Genomic DNA, 15,197 nt, shown 5'->3' on the forward strand with positions numbered 1-15,197 from the left:
CCAGGCACTGAAAATGAAGAAGCACGAAGAACTGGAAACGCCGACGTTCACGACCTCGATCCCAGTGGACGTGAGCCCGGGGCGCGAGCAATAGCCGCTGCCGGCGCGCCAACCCATATCCACCGTTACTAGTAAGAGTCGCGTAGACACGGCTGGCGGAAGACTCTAGTGTTAACAGCGGACGGCGGCAATTTAAAACAATCGAGCTGGCAACCCTTTATGCCGTTTAATGGTTTTATTTTACTGGCAACACCGTGATTTTATTTTGAATGCGGGAGATAAAAAACCTTAATCAACAACGCGGATTAAGTTAAAAATGGAAAAGATAGCCTCAGCTTTCCACTGATCAGTGGAGGTTTTGAAAAAAAAAACATAGCCATGTTATTTTAGCTTTTAATAAAATGAATGAGGTCAAATTCACATAATTGACGAGCTTCCACTTGTCGAGTCTTTAGGGTTGCCAGACCTAAAGCCGTATTGTCATTTGTTTAACGCTCGCCATCGCATCTCTCTTTCTACCCTCGTCTTAAACCATGTGACAAAAAGAAATGGTGAAAACGATTGTGATTCCAAGTGCGTTAGACAATAAGGTCTCTCGTTTTGTTTTACATTGCCGCAACCCGATTCGCTGGTTCTAGAAACGTCACCGCCCACTTCAACATATCGCGTCCTACTCGGACACCAGGATGAACCGAGTATGCGGGTGGAGCTGCCAACATTCAAATAATTTATTTCATTTTTCGTAAGTAATTGACTACCCGCACCTCGGTTCAAATTTGCCCGCCTACGCTCACAGGAAGAAATACGTTTATTTACAAATTGGGAAAGAGCATTTTTAATTTTGTTTTAGTGTTGCTATGTTGGTAGTAATTGAAATGTATGACATTGACTTTTATGATGGTGCAATCGAAAGTTTCGGATATGTGTTGCGGGAATACGTCTCGTTTGGTGTAGCGGATGATTGTTACTGCCGTCGACGGCATTTATGAGAAACGGTGATCCGTTTGACGTTTAAAAATAATTGTGGCCATTAGTACTTGGTTTAACGTAGCGTTGAGAATGTCCAGTATATTTGTGAATCAATCTAAATTGGTTGAATTAAATTCGGCAAAGGTGCTGAATGTTATTCAATTTGACTGTTTAGTGGCTTAAAAGTAAATAATAGGTGGGGAGTGACTTGGCAGACGCAGCTGCTTCCTTCCACATTTATTGCTTCAGTTGTTAATAGTTTGTAAAATTCTTAATGTTCAAACACAACGAATAGGCATTCTGACATATTTTTGTATTATATTCATAATTTATGTAGGATTGGTTTACAGTATTTTGTTCGTTCTTTTTTGGACTCCCCTAGTGTAGTGTTTAGGTTAGACAGACCCACAACTGCCCTCGCCAAGCCTATGCCTGTATTAATAACAAGTTTCCTGTATCAAACAACTTGTGAGTGCTCTTGCCTAGTATATGTCACCCTTTAAAAGGTACATTATTTAATACTGTTTTCCGAATCATTTCTGGTTCAGAGGGAAATAAAGCTGTTTTGTAAGCAGAGCAGAAATAGGTTGTTAAAAAGCGAGGCTTTACGTTGACCACCTGTTTAAAATAGTAGATGTTTTTGAATTCTCACTGAATATTGTGTTTTGCATATATATTTTTTCTATTATTGTTTTTTTTGTTGAAACTGAGTGTGGAAAAAATATATGATGCAGAGTATTCAATACATATAAATATAGTACACAAACAACTCAAGGGTGAGACGCGATCAACAATGTCAATTGGACAATGTATAAAATATTAATTCTAGATTATAATTAAGTGTTAAGGAATAAATCTGGATAAATATTATTTTTTTCATTTGTGTTTTCTTTTATTTGCCTTTTCTTTTCCTGCTTTTTTAGTAAATTCATTTTAATTCCAGTATATGTCTAGATATAAAACCTATTTATAAAAGCTTGTTAGTAGCCAATTTATGTGCCTTGCTCAATTTATAATGTATACAACAACAAGAAATATTTGACAAGTTTTTGCCAGTTTTTATCAGGTCATATAGTTAACTTAATATTAATAAAGTTTTTCTAAACTTGTTTAACTTCATGTTTAGTGCTAAAGAAGAAAAGATATGTGACAAAAAAAAGTAAAATCCAATGCTAAGAGTGCAGATTGCATTATACAGTAAAAGTTGCATAAAAAAAGTATACAAAATATGTAAGTTGATGGTGCAGATGAAGTGAATAATGTTTTTCCATTGTATTTTGTCAGAAAAGTTTGGGTTTACCACTGGTAAAAATTGGTGGTAACAGCTGGGATTTTTTTTCCATCTTTTACCCCTAAAGTACTCATTGGTAACTACTGGGATTTTTTTTCCAGTAGATACCACCAATTACTTTAATGGTAACACAGGAAAAATATTCGAAGATAAAATATTGAATAGAATAAAACCTTTTTTAATATGTTGTCAATAAACTGCTGAAAATTATAATGAATGTGGCGGTAACTAATTTGATTTTTTTCCCATTTCATACCCACTAAATAAATTGATGGTAACTACTGGGAATAAAAAATCCCAGTTGTTACCACCAATGAGTTTAGTGGTAACAGATGGATTTTTATTCCCATTAGTTACCAGTGGTAACAGGTAGGTCGGAAAAAAAAATCCCACCTGTTGCCACTGATATCTAATTGGTGGTAACAGGTGGGAATAACCCAAAAGTTCGTATTTATCTTGCTTTCTCAACTAATTGAACAAAATTGAGAAAGCAAGAAAAATACAAACTTTTCTGACAAAATATGATGGTAACACAATATTCACTAGATCTGTATATTCTGTATGGCAATATTGACTTTGCTTGAGTAAGATTTCAATGATGAGGGTTAATTGAGGTGCCAACAGTTGTCGGTTATTTCAGGTTGCTGTGTAAGCCTTCCAATTGTAACGCAATGCCATGTGATATGTAGTAGCTTTGTACTTTAATAAACATTTCAATACATTATTTACAAAGTCATTTCAAAATAGTCATAAATATTCCTCAAACATTTTTCACAATAATTTCAGTTAAAAAGACCAAAATCTTCAGCCTTGACTATTTTCAATTACGATTTTCCGTTTCATCCACTCATTTCTATAAATATCTTTAGAAAGCAACGAACTAAGGAATGCATGGGTCAAGAAAGCTGTTAGGCCCCATATTTTTTTATCAGCTGCCACAAACACAGGCAGGATGTAGCCGTTGCTGAACTGTGTGTAGTACTGATTGTTTTTATCACATAAGGTTTCTAAAGGGACAGTGAAGACTTCCGCTACCTCTTTAGTGTTGACGTTTAGGTCTTCTGGCTTTAGTAGGGATATGGCTCCGACCACAGGAGTGATCATGATGCTGTTGTCTCGGCCGGGCACGGCAGGTCCCTGCCCCCACACGTCTACTCGCATCGGCGTCAGCCCTATCTCCTCATGGGTCTCCCGCAGCGCCGTCTGCAGCGAAGACTCGTTGTTGTCAGTCTTCCCTCCAGGAAACGAGATCTGTCCGCTGTGACTCCTCAAATTCCCCGACCGTACGGTGTAAAGCAGTGAAGCGGTGTCGTTCACGTCACAGAAAGGTATCAACACAGCCGCTGTTGCCGAAGGTACTTTACCGCGCCGTTGGGGTAGTGGCATTTTCTTTAAATTCGTCATGCATCGTTCTCGAGACGCTTGTGAAAATAAATTCTCGAGAGCGAAAGCAGTAGACATGTACACGGACATTTAGAGTTTCTTTAACATTCAGTCATGACAGTGCAGTTCTCGAGACGCTTGTGAAAATAAATTCTCGAGAGCGAAAGCAGCCTTAGACATGTTACACGTTACTATTATTTTAAATCCCTATCTTGACTAATTTAGAGTCCAAAGTTCGGTAAAAGGTTTTCTTATTTACGAAACAATCAGTCGGGTTGTATGTTGTTGATGACAGTGCAGTAGCAAGTGACATTTATTTTGACAAACGACAGCTGAAACGGGCAAAAAAAATTGGGATATTCGAGTTTTCTTGAGCAAAATTACATCATATCCTTACGCGTGAAAATACAAAACTCTAGTAGCTTCGCGTAAAGAACAACATGTCAATGTCAATATGACAGTTTTCTGACATTTGCTTATCTAGCGCGTTTGCAAAATAGTTGCACTGTTATTAAAATTAATATAATGTTCAATCTTAGTTGCTAAGCGGCATATATGTGTACTTTGGACCATCTAAAAATGACGATGTTTTAGTGTAATGATGCTAATTAAAGGTAGTGTTCAAAGTATTCACGTCAGTCGAAATGGCTTTGTCTCCTCAAATGTTGCTCGCGAACGTCGCTCGTCAACGCTGTATATCGAAATTCAAGGAACTTCCGACATTGGTTAATGAAGATGAAAAAGCTACGAAGACTGCAGCAGTGTTGGTGCCGTTGTGCGTTCACGACGGAGAAGTATGTCTACTCTACACTCTCAGGTCTTCGAAGTTAAAAAGTCACAGTGGACAGGTGTCTTTTCCGGGAGGAATGACGGAGCCAAATGAAACCCACATTGAGACAGCTTTGCGGGAAACTGAGGAGGAGGTTGGAGTTCCCCGCGACAATGTAGATGTTTGGAGCCCCATGCCACAGGTACAGGGTAGAAATAATCTTCCTATCACCCCAGTTGTGGGAGTAATTAGAAATTTTGATATTAATGAATTACAGAAAAATCCTCATGAAGTGGACGAAATATTTTTAGTGCCAATGAAGTCATTTTGTGACACGAGAAACCATGCCCACTGGGAATACATGGGGGCAGCTCTGCCAGTATTCATTCATGAGAAACACAAAATATGGGGAATAACTGGTGCTATAACAAATTTGTTTTTAAATTGTTTTCTGCCTGACAGTGAATTCAAGGATGACTTTTTAAGAAAAAAGTTTGAAATGGATGAGTTGATGCCGGCTAAACTTTAGTTTAGTGACACCAGCTTAAAAATATTTAGTTAAATTTGTATTCGACAGCCTTAGATTTTAAATCTGAGGTGGGACTGGGCCTTTTAGCACAAAACAAATAGGTACCGAAGTCAATCTCATATATGTACTTCACTTTTCATACCTACGCTTGGTGGTCGCTCTAGGGTTGTCAACTATGGCCTATGCACAAAAAACTATTGTGGTAGTGGCACTCGTATCGTGTCTAGTTGTTGGATTTATTGTTGAGAATGAAACGGGAAGAATGGAAATATAAATTAATAATAAAATAACTAAAATATTTGAAGTTCAAGTCTCATTGTCACGGAAAGACTAAAAACATAAATTACCGATTGAAGTTATGTTACTTTTTTTACGTTATAATAATGTGAATTGGGTAATGTTAACAATCCCTACTATTAGCTACTATGTAAAGAAAATTTACCATTATCAAGTAACGTTAATTGGGTAATGTTACCATAATGTTAACTTATCAAGTAACAATTTAATAACAATCACAACACAACATTTATTTCAAGTTATAATTTAATACCGGTACAAGGTATTTTTACGATTTTACCATTACATAACGTTACTTATAATGTGAATTTGGTAATGTTAACAAGCCCTGTTTAAAAGTGTAATAAATTTGCATTCTCCATTATTGCACAAGCAGATGGTCCGAGATATTGTGTCCATGAACACTGTCTATGTGCGTGTTGCTCGAGCGCACTTTGTATGTAGATTGATTTCTGTACCTATCTGTTTTGTGCTTTTAGCTACTAAAACATGGTGGCTGATCTATGTTGGTGGGCAAATACAAATGCCAGCATTGTTTTAGTGTGTATTTATTTCTAAGAAAGAAACAATTTTAAAACAGTATTGAAATTGAAAGTTCTTCTCTAGTTAATAATGTATGTGCCTTAGGCACCAATTCTAAGGGGGTACCAATGGTATTATAGAATGTACTATGGACTGTAATGGGTTTACAATTAGTGATAATAAACTGTGACTATATGAAGCATGTAATGCAAATTTTTGTACAAATAAAATATTTTCAGGCAGTTTGATGTGTATTTATTAGTTTATTACCCTAGTTAGTGTGACAATGTAAAACAGCAATCTACTTGATGTATGTGCCATAATATCTATGCAAGGCAAGCAAAAGATAGTATTATTTAGTGAGAGTGCCAGATGAGTATTTCTCAAAAAGTTGTCCTGTCATGAAATTATCAAAAAATCAGTTTTGTCAAGAAATTATTAACCCTAAGGACGAGATCATAAAATATAAACTACATAAAACATCCACAATTTCTTGACGTCAGGAAAACGTCACAAAATCTTGTGTGGAAAAAATCGTAATTTTGTAACTACTACATCAAAACTTTCTATTGGATCCAACAACTAAGACCATCCGACTTTTTATCACTTTTACCACAAGGTTTTGTATATTAAAACAATATTACTTATTTTTTGTGGTGAAATAGCCAGGTTTTTTTTTTAAGTAGGTAAGTGGACAACTGAAAAATTGAAAAATGGACAACTTTTTGAGAAATAGATAATATATGTCAATATTTAGCATAAACTGAACATGCAAATGCCAAGTGAAGTGCGAGTTTAACTTAGAAAATGTGGGTCTTATGCATTTGAAATTTACTATGACCAACTATCTTTTCCGTGAAGGGAATGAGAGAGAGTGGCGATGAACGGGTTTTGGGCAGACAATAACAATTGGGCTAGTTCACTATATTCGCCAAAGAAATCATTGTGAAATTGACTGAGTCTTCCACTCTGGAACGCGGTTTCGCTGCGGCTTTGCGTTAAATTATCATAAAATATTGGACATAAAAATATTGGGTATCTTCTTTTGACAATTAAACAAAAAAATATGAAGATATAGCCAGTTAAAGTAAAGTACCAACTTGTACCAAGTTATTTCGCCTGAAATTAATAAAAACCATGTCTATCCTATCAGTCAAATATGCAACAAATATTAAATAAACTTAGTACCTACCTAATCTTTTAATAAACATCTTGATTACAATTCATAAATTGAATTTTAAAAAAAGATTCTGGTTCACAATTTTCAGAAACTAAATATTGAGAAACATTAAATATTTATAATTATTAAAAGGTATGTATGTATGTATTTGTATGTAAACTCTTTATAGCACATAAAAATAAAATAAAAATAAATGCAAACAAATAAACATAAAAGAGAGCAAAGGCGAGCTTATCCCAAAAAGGATATAGGAGTAAAAAGGAAGGAAAAAGGTGCTTACAATCTCTTCTTATCTATCTACCTACTCGTAGTTAAAATTTACTAGAGGCAGGTTATTTCAACCGAAATTCGGCCGATTTTTTTTATTTTTACCGAATGTTTCGCCGAAGTTCGTATTCGGTTCAAACCACATTCGGCCCATCTCTAAAAATAAAACAAGTTAAAACAGTTTTTGAAGTGTATATTTATAATTTCACGGCGTAGGAGCCGCCGGCGGCAGAGTCTTACAACTAACTCTCTCTATCATCATCATATGATTCTTCCTCAAATAATCCAGCCTGCAGTTGTAAGTGCATATGTTGCGGTAGCGGCGAAGGTCGGACGCGCAGACGGGCTGGTACTCCGAGGTGCAGACACAGTCCTTCTCGGCGAAGCCCGCCCATTGGGGGAGCTGGGTCGACAGTTGCAGTAAACAGAAGGTTACTGGAAAAGTAGACCGAGTTTTATTTTACACTATTTGAGTTGGTGCGAAATTGAGACAAAGCTTGTGCATTAGCACAACCGAAACCAAACCGAAGGAGAGGGTTACCAAAGGCGTCGTAAGAACTCGGTTCTCATAATTTCGGTTGTGATGCGAGTGTGAAATATTATTGAATCAGGCGTTACTTTATGGAGGTCCATTTCAATGTACTAGGTATAAACAATTACTTTGCTCACCCACGACTACGATAGCTAAGTCTATGCAACAAATGTGTGTTCGTGCAGCTCCTCCACACTAAGAACACGCACAAATCCAACCGCCGCACTATACGTCATCCGTCCATCTTGTTGGTGGACGTCCCACGCTGGGCTTGTCGACCGCGACCTACTTTTAGTATATTTAATATAGACGTCTGTTTTTTTATGCTACACGTCGACAACTTTTGTTTTGTGCCTGATAACCATTTGAGTAGGTAATAGTATGACTGGTTTTTGGAGTCTTTTGTATTTTATATTTCAACTCCAAATTTGTTACTCGTTGGTTTTTTGGAATTTCTCCCTTGCACCACACATTTCAGCCTGCTTTTTTTTCACAGCCACTTAAGCAGCGACACTAGCGACATCTTCGTTTTAGCTCTCATCGAGAAACATCAACACTCCTTCGGAACTAACCGCTCACCCGGACAAGAGATGTCGCTATTAAGCAATCAAATTATGATTGGTTTTTGGTTTGGTTAGTTCCGAAGGAATGTTGATGATTCTCGATGAGAGCTAAAACATAGATGTCGCTAGTGTGGCTAAGAAAGAAAAAGACAGGCTGAAATGTGTGGTGTGGTGCATGGGAGAAATTTGTGTCTAGACTCCTGTCCAGTGGTGGTGTAGGGGTATGGCACGCAGCACGGAATGCTGAGGACCTGGGTTCGATTCCCAGCGCTGGTCTCTTTTTTTTCTTCTGTGCATCCATCTTTCAGTTTGTATTTTCGTAGTTGCAATAAAAAATCGTTGGAAGACCTACCTATTAATAAAGTCGTGGAGCTATAAAACGACATCGTCTTCGCACCGTCCGGTTTTCTTCACGAAGATATTATTATCTACTCCGAGGATCTTCCTCAGCTGACTGGCCCGGCAGTCGAATTCGCACCGGTTGTTGTACGTCAGCCCGTCGGACCCGCACAGAGGGACGTAGATGCGGCCGCAGGGGCACGAGGATAACCACGGCGTCTCCTGGTACGCTGATGCTAATGCCAACAGTGATAGTGATAGCACTGTAGGAGGAATTCAGGTGTTAGGTTTGGGTAAAACTTGCGCGATTCCCAGTTTAGGCTGCTTGTTTTTCAATTTATTTCTTTGGTCCTCTCTATAGCCTATACGGCTGGGCAGCTAAGAAGTATGAAACAAAAAAAAACCCGACTGCCTTAGAAAATGTTTAACGTATAGTATAGTTGTCGGTACCTATTATGTAATTAACCTCTTCACCGCCAGAGTCATCCAATCGCGACAGCCAATGGAATGCCTCACACGCCACTGTCATCTATAAATGACCAACATTCAACTTGAAATTAATCCTTCTGCAACGGAATTAAAAATCAAATTGATTTGTCGCTGGTTTTTTTGTGGCGTACAGCTTAGAGCACGTCACTTCTTTGTCTTGTGGCGGTGCCGGTGAAGAAGTTATAGGGTCGCCTCGATCGATTCGTGACAATTTATAATACACTACACGTTTAGAGAGCAATGAGCTAGGAATAGTTGCCTTAGTATATCTAAATAACTTGACTAACTAAATTTCATAATAACACAACAGACAGAAACTAATAACAAAACTTTGTGTCTATCAAAGATTAACCGTAAACACTACAGCTGAATAAATTACGCACGTTAGCAGCGTAGTTTGTACTTACCCAATAGCAACTTCATCGTTCCCTAGTGTCTTCGATTGCTTTCACTCTTCAGCCTTCACCGCCTTTATACCCTTACACTTATCACCTCCGAAATGAGGTCTTTATTAATCTTAACAGCGTTGTATCGAGCGTCTTCCGTTAAAGATAGGAGTTAATTTAAAGTGTGCGCATTGTTTTTGCACGCTTGGCTCGCTGCTTACGATACGTTCCGTGCAAGTCAATAGCTAGGTTGAATTAATTTTATAGAGTGGGTCGTGTAGTATGGGGTACGCTCCTGATTATATAGTAGGTAATATGTATGTATGTAATGTAAACTCTTTATTGTACAAAATAAGTAAACAAACACAGATGACAAACAATGAAATATATGTACAAAGGCAAACTTATCCCTTTAAGGGATCTCTACCAGTCAACCTTTGAGTGGATGAGAGGAGCATTCAGTCGGGGACAGACAAAATGTAACTTTAAAAATTAAAATAGATAGTGGAAGCTACAATATACCTACAGTAATAATAGCTAGGTGGGTCAAAATTCTTTTCATTGTCTTGCTTTTGTCCCTGAAAAAATGGTACGGAGTTTTTTTTTTTATGGAACCTAGTGGTATTTTTTTTTTCTAGTTAAATATTAGTTAACCCGAAAAAAAAACAAACATCGGCTCCACATTTCTTAGTAGACATCAATAATCAATAGTGGTCAGAAACAATGCAACGCAAATAATTTTGACCCACGTACTGTATAGCTGCCTACGTAGGTACAAAGATAGAGTGCGGTTAATGTACGACCGCGTATTTGTCTACGCGGAATTTACTTACGACACGGGGGACATGCTCCCCCCAAAATCGTACACGTCAAATTGAAAAATCTAAAAATGTAAAAAAAAACTTAAAAAAAGTGCTGCTTGAAAATTAGCATTCGTGGACTTGTATTATTTTTAGTGTTAGTGATGTTTTTTTTTCTCATCCAACCCTATAGTGTGGGGTATCGTTGGATAGGTCTTTCAAAGATCACACACAAGACGATTTTTCGATTCAGTGACATGTTTGCGAAATATTCAACTTTAAAGAGCAAATTTTCATTAAAATCGAGCTTCCCCCCGCCTCTAAAATCTTAACCGGTAGGTGGAATAAACTTGAAAAAATTCAGGATGGTAGTAAGTATATCAAACTTTCAAGGAAAACTATAACGGCTAAGTTTGCTTGAGAATTATTAGTAGTTTATGAGTAAATAGCAGCCTAAGGTATAAAATATATCTAAACTTGGAAGATTCCGTATAAAATACGAAATCCTAAAAAAACATTACTAACTTAATTTTTTCGTCATGGCTACGGAACCCTATTTTGGGCGTGTCTGACACGCTCTTGGCCGGTTTTATCTTTGAAATTTGACTCGCTACTGTGTCGCTTAGCTACCTCGTGTCTAGATTCCTCCCCAATGGTTTACTTCTTTCTTAGCCTATGTGACTCGGAACCTTAAACGAGTTTATAAAGCAAATATTAACCCACTTTTATTGTACTAATATATGTACCTAGTACAAGAATATATTGTAAGTACCGACTTTATCTGCTATATACCAGTTAAACTGGTTCTGCAGCCAACAACACTTGCAATAGGTTATTTGTTATTGTATCCTCTGCCTTTGTAAATATATGAAGCTAAGTGTTCTTTACATGTTCCTTCCTCCAACAATTAACACTTCAAGTTATGTTGAACATTCAACAAAGAAAACTTCCTTATAGATCTTAGTTATTTAATTTTAATATTATTTATATACTTTTTTATATTCGACTGGATGGCAAACGAGCAAGTGGGTCTCCTGATGGTAAGAGATCACCACCGCCCATAAACATCTGCAACACCAGGGGTATTGCAGATGCGTTGCCAACCTATAGAGGTATACCTCGAGTGCCAGTAATTTCACCAGCTGTCTTACTCTCCACGCCGAAATACAACAGTGCAAGCACTGCTGCTTCACGGCAGGATTAGCGAGCAAGATGGTGGTAGTAATCCAGTCGGACCTTGCACAAGGTCCTACCACCTGCTAATGTATACCTATACTAATGTTATAATTTTGAGTACCTACAAGCACATAACGGTTAATTTTCGACCTTTTTACCCGACTGCCCGAAAGCGAGTATGTTTTTCGAGCGTATGTTTGTACCTATGTCATTTCTGTAGCCTAAACGGCAGGATGGTTTTAAACATATGAGGTAGGTATCATTACCTACTCGTAGATTCATCAAAACTGTCGAAGTGACATAGGGTAGGTATCTATTATTTCAAAATGGCGTTCACGAAGAAAAAAATGGAAATAAGGGTTTTTTTTACTTGTAACAATATTGGTATCAAATGAAAGCTAATTGGCCCATCCATACTAATAATCCATACTAGTATTATAAACGCGAAAGTGTGTGTGTTTGTATGAATGATGTTTGTCCGTCTTTACGTCGAAACGGAGCGACGGATCGACGTGATTTCTGGCATAGTTTATGGGCCAGAGTGACATAGGCTACTTTTTATGCCGGAAAAATGCACAAATTCCACGCGGGCGAAGCCGCGGGCAAAAGCTAGTTTCTAATATATATCACTTTTTAAATAGGTAAAAACTAAAAAGGAAAAAACTAATAGCCTAGAACTAGAACTCTAGAAAACTGGGAATCTTTAGCTGCTCACAATTTTAAGTCACTATACCGGTAATTATGCAATTTTCCGAGATAAAAAGGTAGGTATGCAGCATACCTACTTTTTATCTCGGAAAATTGCATGGTATGCTATGTCCTTTTCAGGATCTCAAACTATCTCCATAGCAAATTTCAACCAGTTAAATCAGTTCAGCCGTTTAAGCGTTATGGGGTACATCGTTACTTTCGCATTTAGGTATATCATTAATAAGGAAGTAGGATTAGTATTTTATCATCTTCATCATCACATCAGCCGGCAGACGTCCACTGCGAACAAAGAGCTCCCTCTTAGAACGCCAACTCGCCGAATGCATCCACATCCACCGGATTATAGAACGGTAGTTATATACTTTTTTCAAGGGTATTTCAAATGTCTGTAAAACACGCAAATGGCGCGGGAAAATGTTTTTTTTTTTCAGCGCGACAATTAAACAAGTAACTGGTTTCCTGTCGAGGTGTCGTGCGCCAACCGACGGATGATGCGCTGATTACTGCTATTATGTGTTTCCCACCTAACTTATCGATAGCTTGAAACTTGTTATTGTAACTGAGTTTTTATCATTTTTAACATGCTTATATTTGATTCGCCTGTATGTATCTCTGTCCTCATGCCGCCCAATCTACAGCCAGGGCCGGTTATCGATGTCTTAATGTCTTTTGTGCTTTGAGTATGAGTATGAATGTACTCTGTGGTATGAATATGTATACGCACACGCACACGGGACCCCTAGGCAGTTGCAGCAGTTGTCAATTCGAAAATCGGAGTTCGTGTCGTTCCGTCTCTCTGACGCTTATACTATTAAATACGAGAGTGAGAGGGACGATACGATACAAACTTCGAATTTCGGAGTAGGCCCTCTTTTTATCGTACTTGTACTAGTACAGAGTTACATCTCTATTTGACTACTTACGTTATTTTATCATGTGTCTCCGTTACTAATCGTGCACTACAAAAATTGTGAAAATTTACAGCATTAATAAATAAATAAATAAATAACATTTTAATGCTATGTCTGTGCGACATGTGTATTGTTAACCAACAGAATCCGCCCTTTTTTATTTCATACTACTTTAAATAGGACTTAGTGTTAAGTGCAAGAGTGGTTACGCAAACGCAATATCATTCAAAGAGTCCAAGAAAAAGTAGGTCAACAATTTATCGTCATTGGTTGCAGTCACAAATAAAAACAGTGATTATTATACTTGAAAGTTACGTTAATAACTGATTCCGCGAAGTAAACAGCGTGTGTTGGTCTTGTCAATGTTTACTTGCTGTCAATGCCGGCGTGATTCCTGATATTGCCATTATTTACGTTTACTCATTCAGTGACGTCAGTCATGAATGAATGAAAGGGACAGTGGAAGATGTTTGACCCCTTGCGGTTCCGTTTTAACAAATGGACGCTTTTGAGTATTTATTTAATTAAGTACCTACTTATTTCAAGGAAGACTAAAAGGAGTACCCCACTGCCCAGCTTATTTTTTTTACATGTATGTTTAAGAAAACATTTTGTAACAAAAAATTGAACCGACTACAAAAAACCATGAAAATAATTTTCTACCAGTCTGAAGTCGGTCGGTGCCTCAGCACGAGCCAGCAGGAGTGGACCTATAGACATCTACCTCACCTACGCACTTTATATTGGGCTTTAATCACTCCTGCTGGCTCGTGCTGAGGCACCGACCGACTTCAGACTGGTAGAAAATTATTTTCATGGTTTTTTGTAGTCGGTTCCATTTTACTGTTATATTTTTTTTCGCGCTTTTTAGTGTAAATAATCTGAGATACAATAGTTTAATATCAACTGCTCGTCACCTTTTACGAAAGATTGCTTTTTCCGATGCAGAGACGTTCATTATTGAGGAGTCCTGGTGCTTCACCACCGTTTTACCATATACATTACGAGGAGCATAAATTGCTTAGCAACTGAGTAAAAGTAATTAAAATTCAACCCGTGAAATACTTGTTATTGAGTATTAACTCCGATGGTCAACTGTGGTCTTCATCATCAGTTCCACTTCACCAAATGATGATTTTCAAGAGCAAATGCACGAGTTACTACTAAATATATCCAATTTACTATAGGTGTCCCTACAACATTTGAAGATTTCCCCCGATTTCCTTAAGATCCAATCATTAGATCTTGATTTGGTGCTTATGGTACCTACCTAATTGAAAACTAGACGAACGCAAAAAAAAAATCAAATCGGTTCATGAATGACGGAGTTCTGAGGTAGCAAACATAATAAGTCGGACTAACCATTTCGCACACGTATTTTTGGTTTCGAATCCTCGTTGCGTAGTTAGATATATGTAGCTTTATGGATGATGTCTATATTGTATTGTATCCAATGTACTCAATGTAGGTACTCAAATGGTAGTCAATTAATTTGTGAACTTCAGTCTTGTGAAATCAATTAATGCCACAAACTACTCTGGCACGAAGTAGGTACACTATGTACTATGTCACACTAAACAGAGAGGGTTCGAAATAATAATTATAGATACTGTCCTTTATAATTATAAGCGATCACACGGTAATTACACGTACGAATAATAATGTATGCAGGTTGTGATTCACACGAATTTTCAACTCCCACAGAATGTTCTAAACTTTCGTGATTTTCACTCATAATTAAACCATAAGCGGGATTTATATCACGCTAAATACCTACACGAGGTACCCTACGAATAAATATTTATTCGAGAATATTTATTCGTAGGAGGTACCTTATATTATTTATCTTGACGTTTCGGTTGTCACGAGTAGACCCATTAAATATTGCATTTATTTTTGTGTTCGGAACACATGAAATGAGTTGTTTACAAGATATCATCTAATATATTTTTTGTCTACCTGCTTTATCTGAAAAAAAAAATACACGTAAGTAAAGGTTAGGTTAGGTTACGTAAATACACGTAACCTAACCTAACCTAACCTACCTAGTAAAATCGCTAAGCAAATTACCTATTTAGGAATA

General features: G+C 37.3%; 4 protein-coding genes across 7 annotated transcripts in view; 2 read left to right on the plus strand and 2 right to left on the minus strand.

Annotated features, from left to right (window-relative positions):
• The window catches only part of Clic (chloride intracellular channel protein 5), a 40,683-nt gene extending 38,837 nt beyond the window's left edge, over positions 1-1,846 (plus strand). For both annotated transcript variants that reach the window (XM_074105998.1, XM_074105999.1), the window contains one exon: positions 5-1,846. In XM_074105998.1, coding sequence (XP_073962099.1) covers positions 5-94 — 90 coding nt within the window. In that variant the 3' untranslated portion in view covers positions 95-1,846. The remainder of the gene's footprint in view (positions 1-4) is intronic.
• Positions 1,847-2,937: 1,091 nt separating this feature from the next.
• Positions 2,938-3,708, minus strand: LOC141441310 (mitochondrial coenzyme A diphosphatase NUDT8-like). Its single transcript, XM_074106001.1, has one exon. The coding sequence runs from the start codon at positions 3,662-3,664 to the stop codon at positions 3,065-3,067; it is 600 nt and encodes a 199-aa protein (XP_073962102.1). The 5' UTR covers positions 3,665-3,708; the 3' UTR covers positions 2,938-3,064.
• A 66-nt stretch (positions 3,709-3,774) lies between these two features.
• On the plus strand, positions 3,775-5,604 carry LOC141440742 (mitochondrial coenzyme A diphosphatase NUDT8-like). The gene has a single exon (XM_074105287.1). The coding sequence runs from the start codon at positions 4,288-4,290 to the stop codon at positions 4,939-4,941; it is 654 nt and encodes a 217-aa protein (XP_073961388.1). The 5' UTR covers positions 3,775-4,287; the 3' UTR covers positions 4,942-5,604.
• Positions 5,605-7,384: 1,780 nt separating this feature from the next.
• Positions 7,385-9,947, minus strand: LOC141440892 (protease inhibitor 2-like). Of its 3 annotated transcripts, XM_074105480.1 has the most exons (3): positions 9,538-9,779; positions 8,655-8,904; positions 7,555-7,642 (listed from the first exon to the last, which is right to left on the minus strand). In XM_074105480.1, the coding sequence occupies exons 1-2, from the start codon at positions 9,551-9,553 to the stop codon at positions 8,675-8,677; spliced, it is 246 nt and encodes an 81-aa protein (XP_073961581.1). In that variant the 5' UTR covers positions 9,554-9,779; the 3' UTR covers positions 7,555-7,642; positions 8,655-8,674. The 3 variants fall into 3 exon arrangements, with proteins under 3 accessions (XP_073961582.1, XP_073961580.1, XP_073961581.1); XM_074105481.1 differs by lacking the exon at positions 8,655-8,904 and having other exon boundaries at positions 7,385-7,642; positions 9,538-9,947; XM_074105479.1 differs by lacking the exon at positions 9,538-9,779 and having other exon boundaries at positions 7,385-7,642; positions 8,655-8,774.
• Between the last annotated feature and the right edge of the window lie 5,250 nt (positions 9,948-15,197).

This window comes from Choristoneura fumiferana, chromosome 23 (assembly GCF_025370935.1).
Source record: "Choristoneura fumiferana chromosome 23, NRCan_CFum_1, whole genome shotgun sequence".
NCBI lineage: Eukaryota > Metazoa > Arthropoda > Insecta > Lepidoptera > Tortricidae > Choristoneura > Choristoneura fumiferana.